General features: G+C 37.1%; 4 protein-coding genes across 8 annotated transcripts; 1 reads left to right on the top strand and 3 right to left on the bottom strand.

Moving 5' to 3' along the window:
* The first annotated feature begins 6 nt into the window (after positions 1-6).
* SPPL4 (SIGNAL PEPTIDE PEPTIDASE-LIKE 4) lies at positions 7-6881 on the top strand. Of its 2 annotated transcripts, none has more exons than XM_021425607.1 (14): positions 7-330; positions 1424-1582; positions 1721-1835; positions 2323-2439; positions 2590-2741; positions 2879-3061; positions 4081-4115; positions 4387-4543; positions 4788-4841; positions 5040-5132; positions 5252-5394; positions 5792-5862; positions 6220-6303; positions 6426-6881. In XM_021425607.1, the coding sequence occupies exons 1-14, from the start codon at positions 196-198 to the stop codon at positions 6536-6538; spliced, it is 1611 nt and encodes a 536-aa protein (XP_021281282.1). In that variant the 5' UTR covers positions 7-195; the 3' UTR covers positions 6539-6881. The 2 variants fall into 2 exon arrangements, with proteins under 2 accessions (XP_021281282.1, XP_021281281.1); XM_021425606.1 differs by having other exon boundaries at positions 4381-4543.
* A 191-nt stretch (positions 6882-7072) lies between these two features.
* Positions 7073-11760, bottom strand: LOC149527358 (U-box domain-containing protein 33-like). Of its 3 annotated transcripts, none has more exons than XM_089783235.1 (10): positions 11616-11760; positions 11107-11410; positions 10872-10996; positions 10300-10421; positions 10111-10212; positions 9750-9930; positions 9395-9532; positions 8534-9223; positions 7620-8342; positions 7073-7510 (listed from the first exon to the last, which is right to left on the bottom strand). In XM_089783235.1, exons 2-10 carry the CDS (start codon positions 11246-11248, stop codon positions 7331-7333), a joined length of 2403 nt encoding a protein of 800 aa, XP_089639361.1. In that variant the 5' UTR covers positions 11249-11410; positions 11616-11760; the 3' UTR covers positions 7073-7330. The 3 variants fall into 3 exon arrangements, with proteins under 3 accessions (XP_089639361.1, XP_089639362.1, XP_089639363.1); XM_089783236.1 differs by having other exon boundaries at positions 10872-10993; XM_089783237.1 differs by lacking the exons at positions 10872-10996; positions 11616-11760 and having other exon boundaries at positions 11107-11246.
* A 605-nt stretch (positions 11761-12365) lies between these two features.
* LOC110413275 (U-box domain-containing protein 33-like) lies at positions 12366-17251 on the bottom strand. The gene is made up of 9 exons (XM_089783238.1): positions 16885-17251; positions 16667-16770; positions 16346-16467; positions 15767-15871; positions 15542-15686; positions 15179-15319; positions 14300-14815; positions 13209-13955; positions 12366-12775 (listed from the first exon to the last, which is right to left on the bottom strand). The coding sequence occupies exons 1-9, from the start codon at positions 17039-17041 to the stop codon at positions 12590-12592; spliced, it is 2223 nt and encodes a 740-aa protein (XP_089639364.1). The 5' UTR covers positions 17042-17251; the 3' UTR covers positions 12366-12589.
* Positions 17252-18296: 1045 nt separating this feature from the next.
* LOC110414423 (U-box domain-containing protein 33) lies at positions 18297-24162 on the bottom strand. 2 transcript variants are annotated; one of them, XM_021425605.2, is made up of 9 exons: positions 23493-24162; positions 23109-23230; positions 22710-22831; positions 22463-22570; positions 21806-22265; positions 21519-21656; positions 20588-21115; positions 19233-19979; positions 18297-18761 (listed from the first exon to the last, which is right to left on the bottom strand). In XM_021425605.2, the coding sequence occupies exons 1-9, from the start codon at positions 23761-23763 to the stop codon at positions 18579-18581; spliced, it is 2679 nt and encodes an 892-aa protein (XP_021281280.1). In that variant the 5' UTR covers positions 23764-24162; the 3' UTR covers positions 18297-18578. The 2 variants fall into 2 exon arrangements, with proteins under 2 accessions (XP_021281280.1, XP_021281279.1); XM_021425604.2 differs by having other exon boundaries at positions 18298-18761; positions 22695-22831; positions 23493-24160.
* Between the last annotated feature and the right edge of the window lie 1971 nt (positions 24163-26133).

The following is a 26133-nucleotide window of genomic DNA, read 5'->3' as shown; positions in this document are numbered from 1 at the left end:
AAAAAAAAAAGAGTAAAGAGAAATAAAGAAGTGAAATTTTCCTCTTCTTTTCCTGGCTGCTTCCATCTTCGTCACATTTCTTCTTCACTTCTATCTATTTTGTTTTTTGGTTTCTTTATTTCTCTCTTTGAAGAAAAGAAAAGAAAAGAACCCTAGAACCCTGTTGTTTCTTTTTTATGGTAATTCTTTCCAAGTATGGAAATAAATAAGGGTGTATTTATAGTAATTTTAATAGTAGTTCTGAGTGCTGGGTTGGGGTCAGCTGGGGACATAGTTCATCAAGACAACGTTGCTCCAAAGAGACCTGGTTGTGCTAACAACTTTGTTCTGGTATTCCTACAAAAGCCCTAAACTTTTACTTCTTTTTTTTATGGTTAATGTTTTCTCTTCCTTGCTGTGTGTTTGGTTGCTGAGGAAATGGAGGAAGGATGAAAGAATTTAGCTTTTTGCTTTTGTACTTGATGTTGGGTTATGATGTTTTATTGAATTTGATAAGTAGTTTAATTGTTTTTGTTGGGATTTATTTACATAAAGTTTTGACTAAGTCTTTGGTTCTTCCTGTTTGATTGCTGAGAAAATGGTGGGACATGTTTTTTTAAGGTTTATTATTGTGGTTTGCAACTTTGATAGACAAGACCTAAATTTATTAGCATGCTATTCGTTCCTTATTTTTCATTTGCCTGTCAAAGGAAGAGAAAGTAAAGGTGTGGTTTCTTTTGAGTTCCTTTTTTTGGCTTTAGATCAAGGGGAAATGAAGTAGTCAATTTGCTATGAGCTAAGTTTTTTGGTATCAGCTTTTTATTTTTATTTTCTTCTTATTTGTTTATTAAGTGCTGGGAGAGAAAATTCATCAACTTTATTGAATTGTTTGTTTCTAAGCATTGGAAAGGAAAAATCTTGGTTAAATTAAGCTAAGTAGTTGTTTTAGGCTTTTAGTATCAGTATAGTGGGACAGTTTTAGACATTTTCTGGCAGCCACAGAAAGCTTTAATCTTCCCTCAAAATTTAAAGTAGACCGAAGTGGATTTTATTTGGATGATAACTTTTTATCAGAATGTCTTTAATCTCCGAAGAATTTGAAACTTGAATTCAGCTTATATAAGTTAAGTAAATAGTTGTATTAAGATAAATTTCTTAAGTAAATAGTTGTATTAAGATAAATTTCTTCTTTCTTTCTCTAGCAATGAAAATGTTGAAATTAAATACTTTAATGAACATAGTCTGTTATCTTCTTTTTGCTTTTAAATTTTGGACATCATAATAGAATTTCTTACTTCTTTGCTGCCCTTTGAAAGTTGATTTAGAAATGGTTCTTGTTTATTTGTAATGTTTTTTCTTGGAGTAGTCATATTCTTTGGTATTTCTTTTTTAAAATTATTAATATGGCGTTTGTATATTAGATTTGAGCGAATTTGTTTTATAGGTAAAAGTCCCAACCTGGATTAATGGTTTAGAAGATAATGAGTATGTTGGTGTTGGTGCTCGTTTTGGACCTACTTTGGAGTCCAAGGAAAAACATGCAAGCCATACAAGGCTTGCTCTTGCAGATCCTCCTGATTGTTGCAGCAAGCCTAGGAATCAGGTTTTCAAATTTGATCTTTTTACAATGTATTCATACTATTTGACTCCTAGATATATTCTCACCGACACGTGCATGCCAGTTGCCCTTATTCTTGTTCCTTCACTCTTTATTAATCTTGAATATCTCGTCTGTTGGTAGCTTACAGGGGAGGAGGTCATTCTTGTACATCGAGGTAACTGTAGTTTCACAGTGAAAGCAAATTTTGCTGAAGAAGCTGGTGCTTCTGCCATCCTCATAATAAACAACCAAACAGGTATTTCATGTTCTTTTACCACTTCTTTGTGCAACTCTTAAGAGTTTGTCCATCTTGATGGCCTGGTGTGGAAAAGATGGGCTCCATACCCAATACTTATTCTTGTACTATCTGCCTTCTTAGATGTATTCACAGCATCTTGATGGATAGATCTTTACTTCCACTACAACTGTGATAAAAAAATTACTCATAAAGTTACTCGTTCTGTTCTTTCTGACATGTCTTTATATATTGTTGCATTTTATCTGTCCAAGTTCTCTAGATAGCTGCTGTGATATCATCATTTTTAATCCTTGAAGGTTACTTGGGCTATGGTTGTGGTCTTATCAGATCCTTAATCAATTTACCCATAATAGTATAGGAAATTTTACATTAAAGATGATAGAATTTATTATAATGGCTAATTACAATTATTATGAGCAGTTGTGAAGAGCCGGAATCTTGTTTTTGCTTTCTAAATACTGAATCAGTTAATCTTAATCTACAGAACTGTTCAAGATGGTTTGTGAATCTGATGCGGATGTAGATATACAAATACCAGCTGTCATGCTCCCTCAAGATGCTGGTTCAAATTTGGAAAAATATATATATAACAACACTATGGGTATGGCTTTCTTTCTTTCACATTTCTTTTATATCAATGTCATAGTTGACTCAAAAAATACTTTTCTGATCTTTTTATGCTTGGTAATTCCTCATCTGCCATTATTTCAGAATGGATTTTAATTTTTCTGCACTTTTCATCTTTATTTAGTCTCTGTTGCGCTTTACTCTCCAAAGCGCCCGGCAGTTGATGTTGCAGAAGTGTTTTTGTGGCTAATGGCTGTTGGTACCATTTTGTGTGCTTCTTATTGGTCTGCATGGACTGCTAGAGAAGTTGCTATTGAGCAAGACAAGCTACTAAAGGTCAATTTTTATCTTTTTACGAGCAAATTTTATGCATTCTGTTTTAAATTCTGTTCTAGTACATATGTGGCAAAAGTTTTTTCAGTATAATTTAATCATTCACCACAACGATATGCTGATTGAATTTGTTTGCACAGGATGCATCAGAAGAATTTCTACAAGCCGGAGGTGTAGGTTCCAGCGGTTTTGTTGACATAAATACAACATCAGCAATTCTCTTTGTTGTGATTGCTTCATGTTTCTTGGTCATGCTTTACAAACTTATGTCATTCTGGTTTGTTGAGGTTCTGGTGGTTCTGTTTTGCATCGGTGGAGTAGAGGTGCGTGTGTCTTCATATACTTGTATGCTTAGTACAGTGTGGTTTATTTCCTCCATCTTTTTATCGGTAGTTCACTAGTTATTAGTGAGCCACTTCAAATCAATACTTTCATGGGCAGGTTTTGGATTTTACTAATGATGCTAGTCTTTCTTTCCTTATATTTATTTGCTTCTCTTCTCCCTGTTTTTGGTCTGTGCTTCTTTGGAAACTTACCAAACATTTTAAGCGAAGCTTATTGGGCTGAAGAGTCATCTTTTGACTCTATTTTACATTATCTACAATGTCCCCAAGTGTGACTAATAGTTATGATTTATGAAGCCATTTGATGGAAGCCACAATGTTGTTGCACATGCATATCTTCTGCATGGCAAGCACCATCATCCTTGTCTCAGTGCTTTTATGGACTGTTTAACACATATGTGCACATCTTTAGAAAAGAAAAGTTTATTCAACACGATAAAGATCTTGAATCTGTCCACTGTGATATTAAATAGTTTCAGAAGCTGCAATCAGGGATACCTTGTTCCTTATTGGTTTACACTCTGATTTCTATTCCTTTATGTTTTTGCGGAGGTTAAGATTTTTGACAATGTGTTGAAGATCTTGAATGCGTGAGATGCAAGGCTCACAATCCTTTCAGCTTAAATCTTATCAAAAAGAACATAGTGTGTCGCCTACTAAAAAGTTTCTCATGTTGCTTAATGTAATTTTTTAATGTTGAAGACAATAATCATGCAATCTAACTTAGTGCTGGAAATGATAAAAAACTTGCAACTTTGACAAGAGTGACTAATCAGTGTCTGTGCCCAATGTTTTTCTGAACCTCAATTTGAAAACATCTGTTGAATAAATATGCCTGGATGTAAAAATTACTTAATCAGGAGCCCCAGTTGAATTCACATTACATTTTTCTGATATTCTCTAGTAATAAGGCCTGATGGAAAGGGTAGAGGGTTGGGGGGTAGGGGAAGACTTTCTTGAGATGAATGCTGATCCTTGATATCCCTTTATGCTTCCAGGGCCTGCAAACGTGTTTAGTGGCTTTGTTATCATGGTATGCATATTCCTTCCCCGTTGCTTTTGTGTTTACATGGGCATATTCTTGATTGTTCTCCTTCCCTGTGACTGTAATTGAACATCACTAAGACCAAAGTCTCTCGCAGAAATATGTGGAAAAGGAAATCAGCAACACTTTTCCAAACAAAATCTTTATCAGAGTGTTATAAAAATTACACTATTCATAGAATACATGCTTTTTCGTTCCTAGTTCTAATGAACAGGTTACAAATAATATGACACTGACAGCTAAATATATATAGTTTCAGGTGGTTTCAACGCTTTGCAGAATCATTTATCAAAGTACCCTTCTTTGGAGCTGTTTCGCAGCTGACACTGGCTGTTTGTCCCTTCTGCATAGCATTTGCTGTTGTTTGGGCAGTGTATCGCCGTATCTCCTTTGCCTGGATAGGTCAAGATATTCTTGTAAGACAACATTTCTAGTATCTTCCCTTGATATGTTGTTATGGTATCTTTCTTAGTTAATCAATTTCTTGAGGTGATCGTGTTGTATTGCGTGGAAGGCATGCTTTTCTCACTCATGTGTCTATTTGCTTGTAATGATATCTCTTCTCATTGAAAATAATATGCTTGGAAACTTAGTTTGATTTACACTCTTATTATTGTAAAATGATGGTATATAAACCTCCTCTTTTGCTTGCTCAATCAGGGTATTGCACTTATAATCACAGTTCTTCAGGTTGTTCGCATACCAAATCTCAAGGTGAGTATTTTGATTCATTTGGCTTTTTCGGCCTGCTGCTTGGAGATGCATGCATGTTTTGCTATTATATGGGTCTTATCTTCTCTGTGTTTCTGTACACAGAGGATAAAATATGCATGTGTCTAGCATACATATGAGAATAATTGAAATATTGAATAACTTTTTGATGTTTTTATTGGTGAATTTTTATTGAATCAGGTTGGAACGGTTCTTCTGGGTTGTGCTTTCTTATATGATATCTTTTGGGTGTTTGTTTCCAAATGGTGGTTTCATGAGAGCGTGATGATAGTGGTAAGCAATTATCAACATTTTTTCCCACCATAGAATTCTAATAATGGCTGATATTCTTTTTGTAGACCTGTTGGACAATTGAGAGAATGACGATATATTATTATTTTTCTTCTATATAGGTAGCTCGTGGTGATAAGAGTGGAGAGGATGGCATACCAATGCTACTAAAAATTCCACGCATGTTTGATCCTTGGGGTGGCTACAGTGTTATTGGATTTGGAGACATAATCTTACCTGGACTGCTTGTGGCATTCTCTCTAAGGTTTGAATTGCATGCCTACCAGCTTTCCATAGAATCTCAACATTAAATTTTGCTCTTTGATGTCTTTGCTGATTCTTTATGCTTTTGTATAGTTTTAAGATTTTATAACCATAACATCCAAACATGCTGATTGTACTTTGTGAATAGACCATATTTACAAGATTTGCATCAACAAGTCCATGATTTGTGTTGCTGTGGGTTAAGGATGTGCTATTGATTGAGCTAAAGATTGGTTGGACCAAATTCAATGTGCAGCATAGTTTAAACTGGAAATAATCGCTTCTGTTTGTTTTCGTAGTACTCTATCTTCGTTCAAATGTTCATTTACTTAGATTTGTTCCAAACAATGAGATTGGTTTCTGATGTTTGGTCTGACTGTACCTGTGATTTTTTGCAGATATGATTGGCTGGTGAAGAAAAATCTCCGAGCTGGGTATTTTGTATGGGCAATGACTGCTTATGGCGTAGGTATGAGAAATTCTAAATCTGCAGAGCCATCCTGTTGATATGTGGGGGTATTATGGACCAAGCCGAGCATGAATTTTACTTTGTTCCAAGTTAGCTTAACCTCTGATTAACAAGGCTCAAGATCTCAGTGCTAAGGAAAAAGAAAAATTGTTTGAGCCTGACGCAGAGCTTATCTAGCTTTAAAGTTTATAATTCCATAATCCAAAAGGGCTTGAAAATGATATTTCCCAGATTTGCTGGGGGCTTTATTTAATGTGACCGGAATTTTTTTTTTTTTTGCAGTTTCCTTTTCCTTCTGTCTTGCAATATAAAGACCATTGGCTCATTAATGCTCTATTCTATAAATTCATTCTACAGGTCTTCTGGTCACGTATGTGGCTTTGAACATGATGGATGGACATGGCCAACCAGCTTTGCTTTACATCGTTCCATTCACACTTGGTAAGTGGAAATGAGATTAAGAATAGTGCAGTCTCTGTAACATACATTGCCATGCTCAGAAGCCCCAGATGAAACATTATCTCCGCTGTATGTTTCTTACCAATCTGTTGTGTGGGCTGCAGGGACCTTTATCACATTGGGAAAGAAGAGGGGAGATCTCAAAATTCTCTGGACAAGAGGTGAACCAGAAAGGCCTTGTCCGCATGTCCAACTTCAGCCCTTACAAGAAAAGTAATAATGGTAATAAACAATGAAAAATAAGTACCTCGGTTGCATACCTGTTTTGGCTTTTAGTACAGAACCTGTTGAAAAAGCTTTTTACCCTTTTAGGTTGTAGAGGAGCATGTAATATTTGCATTATAGTTATTGCAATCCGTTTAGAAATTGACCAGTAACAGAGCACTTTAAAGCCACTTCAACTAATTTCATAGAAGCTTTACTGTTGATTCTGTAAAACTATGATCAGATGATCCCAAAGTAAAGGCCATGGTTCCAGACTTATGAGTGATCTTTTTGTACAAGTGGCATCCGAGAATATATTTCATTCAAGTAAATTCTATGTTTGTCTTTTGAGCATATGTATGGAGTCTCCTGAAGCCAAACAAATTTGTTCATTTCCTTTTTGGTTCTGCGAACATCATTATCAATTATTAAATTTTAGCTTAGATTTGGTTCTACCAAATCTCAATGACAACTCCAGTGAAATAAACGGATAAGCCAGGATGAATAAAACCAATTAAAACTAAGCAGGTAGGATAAATCTGAAAGCTCCAAATCATAACAAAAACGGTTGTATTATGCCAATCATCTTTGAGGTACTTTGCAATTGGGCAACGTCTATATTTTGTTCATTATGATAGCGTTTCCAACTCTCGACAAAGTATATACAACAGTATAACATTGTACATTGTAGTATAAGGAAGAGCATGAAAAACCCAAGGATGGAAGAGCAAGATATATACAATGGAACCTTATGAGGGAGACGTAGTGAAACATGTTCCTGGAACAAAAATGCAGTTTCAAGTTTTCAATGATGTTGCTGCCACTCCCTAATCACAGAACGCAGAGCATGGTTAGGGACAAGAGTCCGATGTGAAAGCCTGAGGTTTGTCATAGGGGAGGTATCATGGTCAGCCAGCCATCCCTGCAATGCCGTTGCCTCATAAGTATAACCATCGGCTGCCACATGCGGATCATTCATAACTTCCTGCCAGGCAATTATCAAATGAATTTTTGAATACTATGTTTGCAAATATAATCCAAATTGGTTATTGTGTTAACAGTAAAATGGGACAATGAAATGGAATGCAGCTAACCTGTAAAATGGGACAAATGAAATAAGATGGAGGCTCACGATTATCTTCATCAGACTCGGAAATGAATGAGAACGTGGCTCCAGAAGAAACTCTCATCGTTTCAAGCACTCTCAAAACATCTGAAGCAAGATCAGGTCGACGGCTTAGACTAATGTCACAGCATCTAATAGCCAAGCGGGTCAACTGTGCAACTTGGTATGGCCAGTTTCCAGCTGAAGAATCCAAGAAGGAATTCAGATTTTGTAGTGCATTTTGCGCAGTCTCAGCTATACCCTGAGTTGATCTCCCACTCAATAACTGTAACAGTATAATGCCAAACGGGTACAAGTCTAAACTGTGAGATAATCTTCCAGTACTACGAAAATCAGGATCTAGGTAAGGCTGCGCGTTGCTTGAGTTTTCCAGAAGAGAGAGTGCACGGCAGGCTCCGAAGTCGCTAAGTTTGCAGCCAAAGTTGGCATCAAGAAGAATATTCCCAGGTTTTAAGTTGCCATGCACTACGCTCTGAGGTTTACTGGAATGTAAAAACATGAGACTAGAGCAAATCTCAGTAGCTATATTTATCCGAGTTTGCGATGACAGCGGAGGGGTGCCATTCCTGCAGTTCAAACGATCTTCAAGGCTTCCATTAGGAAGATATTCATAGATTATAGCCCAAATTTCAGGGCAGGCTCCAATGAGAGTTACTAGATTTGGATGCCTCGTTTTACTCAACTCATCAACCTGAAATACAGGAGAACAAGTTTTATTTCGCTCTATTTGTATATATATGCAACTTCTTTGAATCTAAAATTTGTTGCTTCATATGAAATCTAATTAGAAGAAGACATAGACAAAATTGAAAATGCCCAAGGAATGTAAACTTTAGAACAATAATCTGGTAGAAACTCAATATATGCAGCGAGTTTTCTTACCTCCTGCTGAAATTCAGAGGGGTCTTGTAAGCTGTTTTGGCCAAGCACCTTTATGGCCACATCCGTGTGACGAAGGACACATCTATAGTAAACGCTCCCCCGAGTTCCTTCTGTAATCTTAAAGGATGGGTCAAAGTCCTCAGTCGCTTCCTGAATCTCTGAGAGAGAAAACTCTGTAAAGGGTTGCTGCATATGTGTGCCTGAGGTATCGTCGGCTTGTTTTCTTAAAAGCTCGTCAGTTATCTTACGAGTATTTTCAAGCTCAACCTGCAACTCATCTTTTTCTTTCTGGCAAATTTGTAACTGATCCAGAGTTGCATCGTGGATCTCTGAGGCAGACAACTGGTCTGGGTAGATTTGCTGCATATGTGTGCTTGAGGCCTCTTCTACTTGTTTTCTCAAAAGCTCTTCAGTTACTTTGCGAGTATTTTCAAGCTCTACTTGCAACTCATCTCGTTCTTTCTGTGAAATTTGTAACTGCTCCACAGCTGATGACAACTTATCTTCCAATTGTTTTATCCTGTAATCTGAGTTGGCAACTTGGCTATCGAATATCGACTTTTGTCCCACGGCAATTAAATGCTCTTCATCTCTCTGCCTCATCATCTTTTCAAGCTCCTCCTTCTGTTTTGCAAGGGCTGCCTCAGTTTCTCTCTTGCATTCATTGTACAACCTTTCAAATGCTTTTGCCTATAAATAAAGGGCAGGGAACTGTCAGTAAACGTGTTAATCTTTATGACTTAAAAGCACAATCTTCAGTGGAAGTATAAATTCAATGGTGATCATTTGTTCTCAATGCCAAAAAGCAAAACCATCTTCACAAAAGAGAGGAAACAAGGGCAGAATTTCAAAAGACATTACTTGGCGCATAGCCCGGACAGCATCCATTTCGGCCTTGACACGCCTGTTGGACTCTTCATATGCTTTTCGGTTTGATGTTTCAGCTTCCTGCAGTGCCTGTTCAAGTTGATCAAAGAGTTGATCATTGCTGCTTCCTTCCTGCCAAAAGCCATGAACCAGGAGGGACATTAGCAATAATGGCTTAAATCGGAAAGTGCTTGATTTTTCAGGATTCAGTTCAAAATCGAGCTAAAGGGATGGGCAAAATGAACGTGGTGATGATCAGCATATGACAACAGAAATTTGAATTGTGGGCATTCTCAACATGGAGCTTTTATAGCAGATGAATGGAGATTGTACTACTATGTTCCTGTACATTGGGCATTGATAGAGGATCCTGATCCTCTCCAGAGCGAAGCAGTTCAAATGGATCAAGCTCACATTCATTCTCCTCTCTTTCCTCAAACACAGCCGCGTCTGATATACCAGCAGCTTCACTAGAGCTTGTCAAATAACTGGAACCTGATGGGCTTAGTGCATGTGATGATTGCCCAAACCTGCAGTAAAGACCTTAAAGTCAATATAATGAAGCAGTAGGAATGTGCAGTCTCATTTTTGATAAATTGATGAGAGTCTGAGAGAGAATTTTTCACCCATTAGCTTGAAATATGCATCTCAAAAGTTCCAACGGATAAGACAGAAATTAGAATCAGGATTTTGGCAATCATTGAGCATACCTTTTGTGGACAAGTTGCTCCCTGCAAATGAACCAAATTTGACAGGAAAGTGGTGCATTATCGTTTACATATTGTGCTTTCTCAGAGATAAGCCACATTCCCCTACAGTGTTAAGAGCAAGTTCAGCAGATGAGTGCAGGAAATACATAAGATCATGAATGTTAAGGAAACTGAACGAGTTAGTGGTACTCTGAAAAGTGCTCGGCAGCTGCTGCTCCCATGACTAGCTTCTTGATATTGTGCCGATGAATAAGTTCCACAATCCCCTTTGCAACATCATCCCTTTGAATATATAGTTTTTCTGCTCTGACCTACACCAAGACAATGAATGGCAATATACCTGTTTTGTTATAAAAAGAGTTGGACCTAGTCATGAGAATAACTGCTTCAGAATAAAAAATTCTTGAAAACTGTTGTTTATAGGCATCGACTGGGCAGTTTTTTGAACTTTCTCCACCCAAAACAGTTCTCTAAGGAATAAAATTGGATTTGTATTTGGTGTCAGTTCCCCATGGTTGAAAAACTAATGTAAATTCCACCGCCAAACCCTTAGAGATGTGTCAAGAGACATGCCTGGGGTTCTTTCAATTCACAATCACCGATGTTTCATTATACAATTGCATACCGTTTCCATACTCGACACTACAAAACCCTATAAATCCAGAAATAACTTTCCATTAAGCAAAAGAGATTCTTCTGCTGGGTTCAGTGGCCATTAAAAGTGCAACTGTACAAAAAGAAGACTGAAGAAGAAATAGTACCCCTGCTTGACTACAAAAAAGAACGCACTCATCCATGATCCGGTGCATCATGTCGTTCCCAACGTTTTCTAGACCCCTGAGTTGTTGGTGGTGAAAAAGCATTGCAGCTAAATTCCCACCAACTCCTTAGGGGTAGGGGGAACGAAAGAAAAAACAAATCAGATTACATATAGCAAAGAATCTCTAAGTAGAAATCAACAGCCCAACATGTAACTATTGCATGGAGTTAACTTACTGGAGGAGATCATCATGGATGGCTGATGAACATGAAGAATGCAAACTTTTAGAGGACTAAGATTATGTAACGTCCAAAACAAAGTGAGCTCACTTTCGTCAAATTCTCCTACTGCAACATAAATGGTATCATCACTAGCCATGTTTTCCAGGAGTTGTTTGATGATCTCTCTCCTCACCACTTTGCTAACTCCCAGAATCCACCTGTTTTAAAGTTGTCAAGGCAACTATTTCCTTCTCAGTCTTTATCTGATATAAACCAAGAAACCTTCAAGGCAAGTTCCAAGTCAATCCGGCGTCAATGACTATACATACAGAAAAAAAAAAAAAAAGGAAGATTCCCTACGTTAAGGCCTGGTGATGTAAGAGACTTGTCATGGCACGGAATTAATCACTAATATCAGAATTAGTATATATAATATATCAACAGGAAAATATTTGTATTCTCAAAACAATCAAAAGCCCAAAATTTTTTGGCTGCTTTAGGATCCAAAAGCATTCTTTTCCTACCTTTTTAGTTTCATTGGTCACTGCTGGAGCTGGGTTCCGCGAACCAACACCCATTCCTCTTTTTCTCATCCGTGGTTCCTTTTACCTTCTTTCTGCCTTAACGCGTACATCTCTTTCAAAGTGAAATTACTTTTATATATGACAACAAAGTTAGGAGAGAAACGCCCTTTTTTCATTGTAACTTTTTTATGGTTCCTTTCACTGTATATGTTTGCAGGGGCGATAAAAGCCTTAAAGCTAGCAAAACCAAGTAGGTAAACATTTGTCTATGTCCTGGTTTATGTTGAGGAAGTAACCGGTAAGGATCAGGGTTGTCATAAAAATAACAAAAAATGGTAGGACAAAATCCGATAAGATGGACGCCAAAGTTTGTCCCCCAGCTTCTTTAAGACTTGGGCTCCGGTCATGGACAAAATAAATGACGTGACAAGAGCTTGACTCGGATCGGAGAATACAATGATTGTTTTGAACTCACGGGCTCACAACAGAAAGTACAAACTGTAAAAGTGAAAATCTTTTCTCGTCCATTTTCATCCATTGTAATTCTTGTCTCTTTTGTTGTTCGTTCACATTGAAACTCTAGCTGGACGGCAGGAAGTAGAGAGGAAAATTAACCCCCTAGACATGCAACTGAATGTCACCCAATGGTACAGATACATGGAAACGAATTCGACAAAATCGTAAGTTTCCCTGCTCAAAAGTAGTAAATCAGATAAGCAAGTCATGATAAGTAGAAGCAGAGTTGGCAGATCGTGGAGGTAAATATCATATATGTACAATGCATTACACGTAAATATGCATATATCCTGTTTTAAACAAGCAACCACACGTAAAAGAGAAACATACAACATGTGGAATGCTAGGAAACTAGTCCAATATGTTCTTAGAACAAGGAGCAACGTGAAAAGACATAACATGATTTAGCTCAAGGTCTGGGGTTGCCTGTCATGAGCAAACTAAATTAAAATACAATGTTAATGCTGCTGCTGCTGCCACTCCAAGATTGCAGAACGAAGTGCATGGTTCGGGACCAGATTGCGATGAGGAAGCTTGATGTTTATCACAGGGGAGGTATTGTGGCCCCTACCCAGCCATTCCCGCAATGCCAGTAATTCATACGTGTATCCATCGGCTGCCACATGTGGATTTGCCATGATTTCCTGCAAACAGGAGCAAACCAATTCGATATGTTCTATTGGATTCAAATACAACCCAAACTGGTTCTTCCATCAGAGTCAAGAAGAGTTACAGCTACATTCAAAAAAATCATAACACCCTCTAGGTAAGTTGAGTTTGCTAAGCCTCCTGTGGTTGTCACTGTTACAACAATTTCAGTTCTGTTATTTGCTTTTAGTTTTCTCAATCTCCACAATGCATAAAAATTGATACGAAAAGTATGTATTAGGTTAATAGACCTATAAAAAACCCAATATGCATCAAGAATCTAGCATTTGACAAGGGATATGTGAAGGCTTTGAATTGCGAGAGTTAACTGATGGTGGTATTAACTTGAATACGTGATTGTGGAAATAGTGACAGAATTAAAAGACTTCAGTCCTGATAAATAAGCCATTGGTAAGGATGGAGGCTAACCTGAGTAATGGGGCAAATGAAATAATGTGGAGGCTTATGATGATCTTCAGACCCAGCATGGAATGTTGATAAGGGTCCAATAGAATCTCTCATCTGCTCAAGCACCCTGAAAACTTCTGAAGCAAGGTCTGGTCGACGACTTCGGTTATTATCACAGCATCTCAAAGCCAAGCGAGTCAACTGCTCAGCTTGCAAATATGACCAGCCTCCAGCCGAAGGATCCAATAAATCATTAAGATATCCTCCATTTAGTGCATTCTGCACGTTCTCTGCTATATGCAAGGGTGATCTCCTAGTCATTAACTGTAGCAATATAATGCCAAATGAGTATATGTCAGAACTAGGAGTCAATGATCTTGTTGTAAGAAACTGAGGATCCAGGTAAGGAAATCTGCTGCTTGGAACAGTCATATTGCTTGAATTTTCGATAGAAGAGAGCGCATGGCAGACTCCAAAGTCGCTAAGTTTGCAGCCAAAGTTGGTGTCAAGGAGTATATTTCTTGGCTTTAAGTTGCCATGCACTAACCTTTGAGGCTTACTGGAATGTAGGAAGATGAGTGCAAAACATATCTCAGTAGCTATATGTATTCGAGTTTGCCATGACAATGGGGGAGTATCAGTCATTTGGCTCAGACGATCTTCAAGGCTTCCATTAGGGAGATACTCATATATCAGAGCCCAAATTTCAGGGCAGACTCCAATGAGTGTAACCAGGTTTGGATGCCTCAGCTTACTCAAAATATCAACCTGAAATACAGCAGATGAAACATTTATTTCATTTTCTCTTTATGATAAATATCTGATTTCTTTGAATCAAAAAAGCAATAGTGCTTTAATATGTAAATGAGCAAAGAATAAGTATATATATTCAGCAAGTTAGAAGCTTCAGACTTCATAGAACTGAAAATTAGACTCACAGTATTTTGTACTCATGAAATTTCAATCAAAGGCGTAAAATCCTAACTACTCCAAATTAAGCCACATTGAGAAGTTATATTTGTCTCTCAATTATAAAATTAAAGCCACAAAATAATCACAGTATGTTCACAAATTAATAGCTTAAAAGGATAATTCTAGTGACACTAGCTTACCTCCTTTTGAAATTCTGAGGGGCCCTGTAAACAATTTTGGTGGAGCACCTTGACAGCCACTTCAGTGTGACGGAGAATACATTTATAAATTCTCCCATATGCTCCTTCTGCAATCTTATAGGAAGGGTCAAAGTCCTCTGTTGCATCATGAATTTCAGTGACAGTGAACTCCGAGAAGAATTGCTGCATATGCACACTTGAAGTCTCTTCTTGTTTCGTTGAATGCTCCCCAGTTTGCTTGCAAGTATTTTCAAGCTTTGTCTGCAACTCATCTCGTTCTCTCTGGCAAATTTGTAACTGCTCCATAGCTGAGGATACCTTAGCTTCCAATGCCTTAATGTCACCTGAGTTGGAACCTCGACTCTCCAATAATAACTTTTGAGCTCTGGCAATTTTGCGCGCTTGATCTCTCTGCTGCTTGATCTGTTCAAGTTCCTCTTTCTGTTTTATAAGTGCTGCTTCAGTTTCCCTCCAGCGTCTTAACTCTCCAGTATATGAGCTTTTCAATTCACTAGCCTATAAGTTGATAATGGCTGTGATTAGAAAGTTCTGATAAATGCTTTCTTATGGCAATGGGATTGAAGAAAGCAGGCTGGATTAAAGAAAGATAGCACGAAAACACTGCATCTTTGGGGTGCAAAATACCCAGATATTTGTAATTTTGAGCCAAGCCTGACTTAAATTAGCAGATACCGTGTTTCCTTCTATGATCAGTAACATAAGAGCTAGGCACAACCTTTTCCTTTTTTGTGCTAAATTTTATCTACAAAAATTAATGTAACTATAAATTTGAGGGTAACTCGTTTTCTTTTCTTAGTCCAAAAGCAAATTTTATCTACAGAAAAGGAGAGAAGAGGAAATAAGAAAGGGGTACATTACTTGGCGCATCACAGCATTGAGAGCATTCTTTTCAGCTTTCACACGCTTGTCCAACTCTTCAAATGCTTCTCGATTTGAATTTTCAGCATCCAATAGGGCTTGTTCAAGTTGATCAAAGAGTGGACCATTCCTACTTAAATCCTGTGAAAATTCATAAACCATCTAAGACATTAGCAAAGGTTAAGATTTACAAAGACTGGATTTCACTGACTTCATTCAGAAACATAAAGAATTTGACAAAATGGAAAATTGGAAACCTCTCATTTCTCACATGCTTTATGTATATATAAGGTAAGTTTTAAATTTCCCTGTATAATCAGGCATAGGTGAATAACAAAGATCTTCCCCAAAGTGGAGTAGTACATGAAACTCAAGCCAGTCTGGACTCTCCTCTGATGTCTCAGAAACAATCAGTTCTGAATTGGTAGCCACTTTGCTAGGGCATGTCAAACAACTGGAACTTGACGAAGGACTACTCAGGTTTGATTGTCCAGTTTCAACGATTGACCTACAGTAAGAAGTCCTTACATAAGTGCAGGACGCATAATAAACTTGGAAACAGATCAATTACACTATTAGCGAGCATACCTTCCACGGGCGAGTTGCCCCCCACAAATAAACCAAATTTGACAGGAAGGAGGCGCATGTCGATCCACATATTGGGCTTTTTCAGACTTGAGATCAGTCATTCCCCTGCAATGTTATGGCAGGCAGGTGAGAAAGCTTGGCCATCTATAGAGTTTAGCCAGCAAAACCCAGTAACAGGTCTAGTTCAAACATAACAATAATAGTTATATGCGTAACAAAAGTTACCTACTACTTGAGAAATTGAGAACAGGGGATCAAGCTTGTTATTGTTTTTTCAAGACAAAAAAAAAAAAAAGAGTTCACTTTTGCTTCCTTCAATAAAAAGACAAAAAGAAAAACGATTATTTCTACATCAATTGCTGAGATTTTTTCAGCAGTTTCCAACAGTTCAACATTTGCTTCTATCCTCTTCTCCGAAGAAAGTATGCCATTGCTTGATCTCATGGACTCAGGACATATCGAATCATTAACATAGTTGCACAAGAAAAACAGCTCTGGGACAAAAGAATTAAATAGTAGGAACAATTATTATCATGACTGCCAGAGTAAATTGAGAACTAGTGAACAAGTTATTTGTACACTGAAAAGTGCTTGTCAGCTGCTGCTCCCATGACAAGTTGTTTGATATTGTGCTCATGAATCAGCTCCACAATCCCCTTTGCAACATCATCAAGTTCGATGTGTCGCTTTTCTGCTTGGACCTGCGTGAAGAAATAATGAAGGCACACATAACTAAGGTTAAGAGCACGATTTGTAAAAGAATCAGTTGACCCTTTACCAAGAACTGCTTTTGAAAAAAAAAAATCTTGAAAACACTGAAAAAAAAAAGTAGTGTCTACAGGGAAAGCAAGGTAGTTTTCTGCAATTTTGACAAAAATTCCTCTCAAGAAGCAATAGTACCTTTTTCTGGCCACAAATGAGAAGGTAATCATTCATGACCCTATCTAACATCTTCTTCCCAACTTCATGTTGTGGAAGCCTACTTGTTAGAAAACTCACACCATCTAAATAGTACCAAGGAACAAAACAGGAAGAAGAAATCAGCTATTGACATAGCAAAGAATTCCAAAGAACATGATATAACTAAACAAAACTGTGACTACAACGACTGAACATACTGTTGGTGATCATATTGCCGGGCTGATGAACATGAAGAATACAAACTTTTGTGGGACGAAGTCTCTGTAATGCCCATAACAAAGTGTGCTTGCTTTCTTCAACAGCTTTTCCTACTGCAACATATATGGTTTCAGTAGCACCAGTCATCTGATCCATTAGTTATGTTCAATGGTCTCTCTACTTCTTGCCACTAAACTGATCACTTGTTTTTCAGTTAGAAGCCAGAGCTGAAGTTGAGTTTAAATTTCCTGTGTGGGAAGAAACTTTCCGGGCAAGCTACAAGTCAATCAAATCAAAGGTCAATGCACTGTGCATGTTGGAAAAGACAAGATTCTTTGCCTTAGCTTAGGACTGAAGTGTAAAAATAAGGGGCTGTGATAGCACGCAATTTCTATATCACAGGAAAATAGGTCGAACCCTTTCTTCTTGTTTATCTGCTTTTTGACTCAAACAACTTTTCCTTCTGCTTTTTGGGTTTTCATTGGTCACTGCTGGGTTCCACACGCTAATTTCCTACTCATTCCGTCGACCCTTTCTGTAAAAATCTTGCATCACACGTTGGTTTCCTTTCACCGTCCCTGGGAGTGCTTATTTCAGTGAATACTAAATAGTAAATTTTAGGTGGCTGATGCATGAAACCAGGCACAGAAACATTTAAATATCACTAAAATAGTAACAAGTTGTAGTTTTATTTGATTATATCAGGTATATCGTTCGGCTTTTCAAAAGAAACGTTGAGCACATCATTCGGATGTTCCCTAGTGTTCTGCCAATCTGTCATCACCTAATAGTAGCAGTAAATTCTAAGTCGTCATTAATTACTGCAGTTAATTTGTTGCACACGTCAAAGGTGTGCTCGGGTTTCTGTAAGACTTGGCAGCCTCCTGGACAAATTAAAACAAAAAAAGACGACATGAATCGGTTCAGATCGTACGATGATTGTTTTACTTTTCTCAGTGCCTTTAATGAAAAAGCAAAAGTTGCAACAACTGTTTGGGATATATCCAAATCCCTTTCCAGATTGCCACTATTCCCATTCTGGATTCTTCGCTTTTTGAGTTGGGTCTCCCTTGGGACATTTTAAATATTGTTGGATCCAGAATGCAGTAAAATGTCAGATGAGGCCCCAAAATGGAACTGGAAAATGCCCAGCCCTCTACCTGCTTGCTTCCAAAGTTCTATACCTAGAGTTCAATGATGTCATGACGGCGAAAAGCTTTCGTAGAGTTCAAAGACGTGGATCTTCCTTCAATTTTGAAAACCTAACGATTATAACACATCTAATAAGAAACTCACAGAGAAAAAGAGTTTACTATTTGCTGGAATCTAGCAAGGGTCATAGACATCCAGTAAGGCAAAACCCAATTTTAACTCAGGCAACCATGTATAGAAAATTTGCGGGAGACCAGGCGTTCAGTCTCACAAAACCATCTGGCCACAAAGGCGCAACATTTAATATTGGATGCTTTTATTTCACTAACATACAACCAATCTCCTCTATACGAATACAATGGATGATGTTATAGTGTGACTGCAAGGTCTGAAATCCCGAAGGACAAGTACCTATAAAAAGGGTTACAAATTTATGTACAAGACAATTTGCTGGTTTTTCTTACCTTTTGGCTACCTACGATGCAACTATAAACAATAAACAATATGTTGAATCAAAAAGGGAAAATGATAGTACTGTATTTTAGTGTTGTTGCAGCCACTCCTGAATGGCAGAGCGTAGAGCAAGGTTAGGGACAAGATTGCGGTGTGCTAGCTTATCGTTAGTCATGGGTGAGGTATCATGACCACTATCAAGCCAACCTCTCAAAGCCTCTGCTTCATAGGTGAAACCATCGGCTGCTACATGAGGATCTTGCATTACTTCCTGAAATGTTTAAGCAAATAGAGAAATGAAATTTAATTGATGAACAATGTTAACTTTTTATAGGAAATCAAAATTTTGTAGCTAGTTTGTAACCCTTATAACCCACAGTCACAACATTATTGGTAGAAAACACAAAGAAAGTTAACTGGAAAAATGATTGTTTTTGAGAGTATTATAATACGATTTTATATTATATGTCTTTTCTTTTCTCCCTTTCTGAGACTGGACTTTGAAGAGGAGTGTTCATGAAGCAAATCACAACAGTAGAGAGAAAGTACGTGTAAGAATACCAGTATGCATTAGAAATGAAGAGTTTGCGACAGTTGTGAATTATTTCCCGAGGGATGAAAACAGTTTTTTTTTTATCATTCTTTTCGACCATTTCTATGGGGGATGAGGGAGGGAGAACTTGGTCATTGCAGATGTGCCACTCCAAGATGTATATGAAAGATAGGAACAGGATTAGCTTACCTGAAAAATGGGGCAGATAAAATAGCAAGGAGGTAGGCAATGCTCTTCAGAACCCAGCTGTAATGAGGATGAGCCTCCACAAGAAGCCCTCATTGGCTCAAGCACCCTCCACACATCTGTTGAAAGGTCTGGGCGACTCTTTCGGTTCATCTCACAGCACCTCAAAGCTAGGTTAGCCAATTGCTCAGCTTGCACAAATGGCCAATCTCCAGCCAAAGGATCCAAGAGGTTTTTCAAATTTCCATTATCTAACGCATACTGCACTTCCTTTGTTATACCCAAGGCCTGTTTTCCTGTCAACAGCCGTAATAATATGACTCCAAATGAGTAAACATCGGCCTTTGGAGTAAGTTCGCCTGTTGCGAGAAACTCTGGATCCATGTATACAAAAGTACCCTTGGGGTCAGTTCTGCAGCATACAGTTGTATCATTGTTCACCAGACGACAGATTCCAAAGTCACTCAATTTAGTAACAAAGTTGGCATCAAGGAGAATATTTGCAGGTTTCAAATCTCCATGCACTATGCCATGAGGTTTGCTAGACTGAAGGAATATAAGAACAGAACACAACTCAGTAGCTATACGGATTCGTGTCTGCCATGATAAAGGGGGCGAATTGTCCCTGCAGTTAAGTCGGTCTTCAAGACTTCCATTAGGAAGATATTCATAAATAAGAGTCCAAGCTTCAGGACAGGCTCCAATTAGCGTGACCAGATTTGGATGCCTCATCTTACTCAAAACATCCACCTAGCACAGAACAAACAGATGTCATCTGTGTTAACTAAACTTTAACGGAATACAGTTTTTCTCTTCTAAGTGTGCAGTTTTATGCCACTTCCAAGACATAAAATATCCTTTCATTACCCTAATGCAAAATTGTTAACACTATCAAAGTACAAAATAATGAAAGTGTAGGTTTTTTGTTCTCACAGTCAGCAAATCCAAGAGTTTTTCCTTATGTAGCAGTCTCCATTTTTTTCAGTTCAACTCTTACTCAAAGAACAAGGGAATAAAGCAATTATTTTATATGCACACCATGATACTACTGTTAACAAAGAGGCAAATTTAAGCTTATTCATGAGCATGTGAAATTGCCAGAGGGAGTAAACAAAAAACATCGCTAAGATGCAAATACAGTTCCAAGACAATGGACAATGAACTTTGAGATCTGTACAAATAAGTGTGCTGCAAATACAGCCAAATAACAGTACTTCACGTTAAATCTTTTGATTTCTGCTAGTTATACCCTAGGCTCTGTTGTACAACACAGACAACACTAATAACAGGTTCAACAAAATGTAACATGAAGCCAATCCAAACAATAAATAAATAAACAAACGTTAAGGGGATTATACCTCCTGTTGAAATTCTGATGGGCCTTGCAAGCTATGAGAATGCAACCTTTTGATGGCCACAGTGGCATGGCGCAGGAGACCCTTATAAATGCTCCCATATCCCCCTTCCCCAACCTTAAGGGATGGGTCAAAGTTGTGAGTTGCTTCCTGAATCTCGGAGAAAGAGAACTCAGTGAAAAACTGAGGCATATGTGCACCTGAGGTCTCAGCTCGACTTCTCCGCAACTCTTCAGCCTCTTTGAGTGCATTGTCTCGCTCCATCTGCAACTCCTCTCTTTCTTTCTTGTAATTCTGCAAAAGTTCAACGGCTGAGATTATCTTCTCTTCGAGCTCCTTAACCACCTTTTCAGATTCCACAATCTGTTTCTCCAGTGATGATTTCTGATCCAAGGCCTCTTGAAGTTCTACCATAACCTCATCTCGCTGGTTCTTCATCTTGTCAAGTTGCTCCTTTTCTTTTGTGAATGCTTCCTCAAATTCTTTCCTTTGTTTTAACTCCTGTGCATACAAGAATTCCGATGCTTGGACCTGAAATTAGCAGCCATGATTGGTTCTTTGAAAAAACTTGATAATATGTTAACATTACATTTTAGAGTAAAAAAAGATACCACCATTTAGTTTAAAGATCATTCAAATGCTCATCTTACAGATATGAGGATATGATTCTTTTTAGATCTAAATTTCTCCAGCAACGACAGATTGAATTAGTTAGAGAATGTTGTGCGCATTCTGCAATTAAAAGGTCAACCAAATTCCTATTTATTGTCATATGACGGGACAATTGAGCACAATAAGTGAAATACATGCAAGATTTGCTTTTCCCAGAGTAAAAACATCAAGTATTAATTTCTGACTGCCTACAATACTAGAAAATTTATTAAAGAACTGTGGGTGTGCGTTTGATTTAAATGAACCAAAGCTGAAAATTTACCCTGCGTATAGCTTCAAGAGCACCTTTCTCAGCTTTTGCACGCCTGGCTGCCTCTTCAAATGCTTCTCTTCTTGAGTCTGCTGCCTCTGCCATTACTTTTTGAAGTTGATCGTAAAGAGTATTATCTATAGCTCCATTCTACAAGAATCAATCAATCATTTGTGAACTTTTTAGATTGTCTAGATACAAAAGAATTGGCACTGCACTAATTTGGTTGGTCAGTTTAAGATAAGGAAGAAAGTGAAGCTTAAACATTCTCAGAGAATAAATGAAAGTTTTGTACATACCAGAACACTGGGAAAGGATGACATATTAAAATTCTCTTTAGCCTGAGACATTGCAATAGATTCTAATCCACTTTCATTCAACTCAGGTCCCATATATGGGACCAAAGCTGCATCAGCCATTCCGCTGGAAGAGGATGATGACAGAACTGAACTCCGAGGACTTCTTCTGGATAAACCATCCGATTCATCAGAACTCCCTTCTGCATCAGATCTTCTCTGTGGAGTTGATAGCCCTCCATTACCACCAGGGAAAGTAGAACCAAATACACTTCCCGCACGCCCATAAAAATTTTCAGATCTCACTCTATGCAGTGAATCTGGTGTACAAGTAGAGGGTTTTACTTGACTAGTTTGTAGCAGTATAACAGACCGTGACCTGAAGTGATTTTCAAAGTTTGAACTTGCTGGCAGTGATGATGATGATGCATTCTCTGTATCAGTTACATCTAAACTTATTGTCCTGTTTCAATATTTCATTTATATTAGTAACCATAATCATTGCAACCAGTAATAGGTCAAATTCATAATCTTTGTAGACAAGTGTACTATCTCAGTATCTCTCTAATAAGTCAACAACTGAGCATCTGGTACAGGCATTCTGAAAAGCCTATAAGCTGCTTCAGTTTAAAGTTAGATTCTCGTTACAATCAATTATACCTTGTGTAGATGAGAAGCCCCTTGCAGAGAAACCATATTGTGTGGCAAGAGGCAGGAGCATGTTCACGCACAGCGATGGCTTTCTTGGACTTGAGATCCACCGCTTTCCTGCAATATAAAAGAAATGAGGTAAGCAACACCATATCGGTGCATTATCAAGAGGCAAGACATGCTAGTTCCCTCATAGATCCACAATAGATCTAGTTGAGCCCAAGGTGGTATGGACGATTACTTATGTGGTTTGTACTTTGAATAATGTTTGTCTGCTGCTCCTCCCATTACAAGCATCCGAATCCCATTCTCCGATATCATTTTCAAAATTCCCTTCTCAATGGAGTCCATTTCAATGTATAGCTTCTCTGCTTGCACCTACAGTCCAAGATAGAATCTAAAACACATCAGATATGCTGCAAATGAGTCGATTTAGTATTTGAAAATGAAATATGTGATTCAAACCATGCACTGATCGGGGTAGCTCTTGTAGTAGTTGAAAACTTGAGCTAAATTACCACAAATAACTGTCATAATCAATATTTATTAATGTTGATAAAAGTTGCTCTTTTCTTCTCAGAATTACAAACTCCACTGATATGAATTGAAATTGAGTAACAACCGTATAAACTAAGGTCCAAGAAGAAACTAATACCCCGCTTTGGAGACAAAGCAGAAGGTATTTGTCCAGGTTCTTCTGCATTTCTTGTCTTTCAATCTCCCAGTATGCCTTGACTTCCTGTTCTTTGAGTTTACTAGCTGGAAATTTTGTACCCACTGCAAAACAAAAACAAATAAAACGGTTTCTCAATTGGGAAATACAAAATCAAGCCAGAGAAAAGATTGCTCAGAATACAATTGACCATCGAAAATTATCCATTTTATCCATCCAATAATTTCCATCAATCAAGGTCTCCAAAATTCAATCGAATTTAGGCAACTCTATCCTTAGTTTTGAGTATTTGACCCCTCCCTTTGTTTTTCCTTCTGAGTATTAATCAAAATATTAATAAAGAAAGACAATTGCAATGAAACTTACTGTCTGTAAGTGGAATCATCTTAGCTTTCTCGTGAACATGGAGTATGCAAATTCGTTTTCCTCCGGAATTTTGCAAAGCCCAGAATAGAACTGATTTGTTTCTTTCCACATCTTTGCCAACCGCCACGTAGATTTTCTCCTCAATTACACGCGCCACCGGTTCCTCCGTGATTTCTCTTCGACCCGACATGATTCCCGGAGCTCTGACGTCGTGAAACCTCATCGAATTCACACCTTGCGCTATTACAGGCACCGGACTCACCACAGCCATGCTCCGATCAATAAAATAATCAAACAAAGAAAAATTTCTCAACTAAACTCACCAACAACCAATACAACAATCATTTCTGCTCACATCTTTGAATGATAAGCTAAAAACGACGTGGTTTTGGGAAGATGAAGAAGGAGGAAACGATGAACGGTGAATGGCTTAATTTTTTTTTTTTTAACTTAGGCAGGCATAAAAGGAAGTGCTTGTCTGTAGCTCTGATGACAATAAAATAAGTAAAAGACAACGACTGCAAACGAATAAGAAGTTAAATTAGATAAACACAACAGCAGGCTCCATTTTCTTAGTATCATGCATACAATGTTTCCTCTGTTTTGAGGTTCCTCTCTCTCTCTCTCTCTGACTAAACTCTGTTTCAGATTTTGATGCGTTGAGCTTTAATTTCCTTCTGTAAGAAGCTTCCACCAACTTACCATTGGGCTCCACTCCTTCTGTTTGGACTTTGGAAATGTAGCTTAATTATTTTTATTATTTGAAAATGACAATAAATAATAAAGCCATATACATGAATGTTTCCTACAATCTTTGATATATTGGTATGATTAAGTTCTTTGAATAGTTAGATCACGATTGAATGTTGAGATAATGTTTTTTACAGTAAACTATGAAAATACCATCTGAACAATTTAGCTTTGATTTGATTGTTTAGTTACTGGGGAATATACAGTATTTGATAATGCAACTCTTCCCTACGCTACATCGCACACACTTGATAAAAACTTTGACGGGTGAAAACCTGAAAATGATGACTTACTGTACTAGTACCGGTTACCGTGCGATATTATACCAAGAGTCAATACTCTAAAGTCGACATTCTTGACGGTGATGGAGTGACCATTTGCCAAAACGTACGGAAGAGTAGGCCACCCTGCACCCACAAACGTCCGAGGAATATTCTTGGTAGATTCTTCTCCAAAAACCGTCGTGCTCGCTGTGTTCCATTCAAAGCTGTCAAGGATGGTTACCTCTAGCAAGCTCATGAAAAATAAAAACAATGACTTAATTACAGGAAAATAAAAAGGAGGAAAAAATTTTAAAAAAAAGTCCTCAACCGCGTTGATTTTTTTCCCGGTTGTTCAGCGGCTTGCTGGCCGTTATCTTCCAACGGTTGTAGGTGGCGTACACTAGCCTGGTAATTGGAGAAGCAAGTTAGAAACGGCCACGTGTAGTAAACACACCCAGTCACATCCGTTAACGAATAGTCAAACAGAATTTTAAATAGATTATTATATTTAAAAGAGTCATTAAATTATTTCAAATTTTATTTTTTATGTTAAATCAAATTATTATATTTTATTTTTATTAAATAAATTTTTATAAATAATAATTAATTAACTATTATTAATCAAAATACTAATCATCATTTTTTATATCACGTTATATTAACGTAATATATTAAAATATCATAATTGATAATAATGTAATATACTTATATAGTACAATAAAATAATTACATAATATTTTCACTTTCAACATTATCATTGTTGACATAAAATGAAAATAATATTTTAATTAATAATAATTAATCAATCATTAATTATAAATGTTTACTTGACTCAAAATAAAGTATACAAATTTAATTGAGCATAATAAAAAATAATAATTTACTTAAATTTTTTTAAATAATTTAGACGTTTTTTAAAACATAATACCTTAAAAATGAAAAAATGTAATAATAGACTACCAATTATATTAATTCTCTCTAATTTATTAAAATTTTTATATTCATTTTTTAATTTCATGTTTTTATTGTGTATGGATCAGTACAAGAGGATTAAAAAGAATATATATACATATATTTATATCAAGTTGAAGTTTTAAATCCGATAATGGGATGGCTATTTTATTATATGTTTGTTGTTTTAAACCCTGTTAAACTTCATTATCAATACCATGCCAAATGGGGTTTTAAAAGACAATTTAAAAAATAATAATAACCTCGGATGCCTTAAAAGACAAGGCATGATGTTATTTTCTCGGCAGTTGTCCAAAATTTTGGTGCAAACTACAAGAGGAATCTGTCTAAATACATAAAACAATGGGGCATTATGAAAAACATAAACATTTGAATGTGTCTTCTCTCAATATTACTTTATGACCTCTTAACAAATTATATTGCCACTATTTACTTTAGAAATACATTTTAACTTATTAATTTAACTTGGATGCGTTAAATAATCATATATTTGATTCATGCCTATTTGACAATAACGATAATGGCATATTGAACCATGGCCGGAGTGTCTTAGTTTTTTATGGTAGATTTTGTCACAAACTCAATTGTCCACTTAAACTTATTCTTGTGCTTCAAATCTTCAATAACTTTCCTTTTTTCTTGTAACAATAATTTTA

This window comes from Theobroma umbraticum, unplaced genomic scaffold, assembly GCF_002168275.2.
Source record: "Theobroma umbraticum cultivar Fairchild unplaced genomic scaffold, ASM216827v3 scaffold_4.1, whole genome shotgun sequence".
NCBI classification, from domain to species: Eukaryota; Viridiplantae; Streptophyta; class Magnoliopsida; order Malvales; family Malvaceae; genus Theobroma; species Theobroma umbraticum.
Note: the sequence above shows the minus strand (reverse complement) of the source record. Positions and strands in the feature narration are given on the sequence as shown.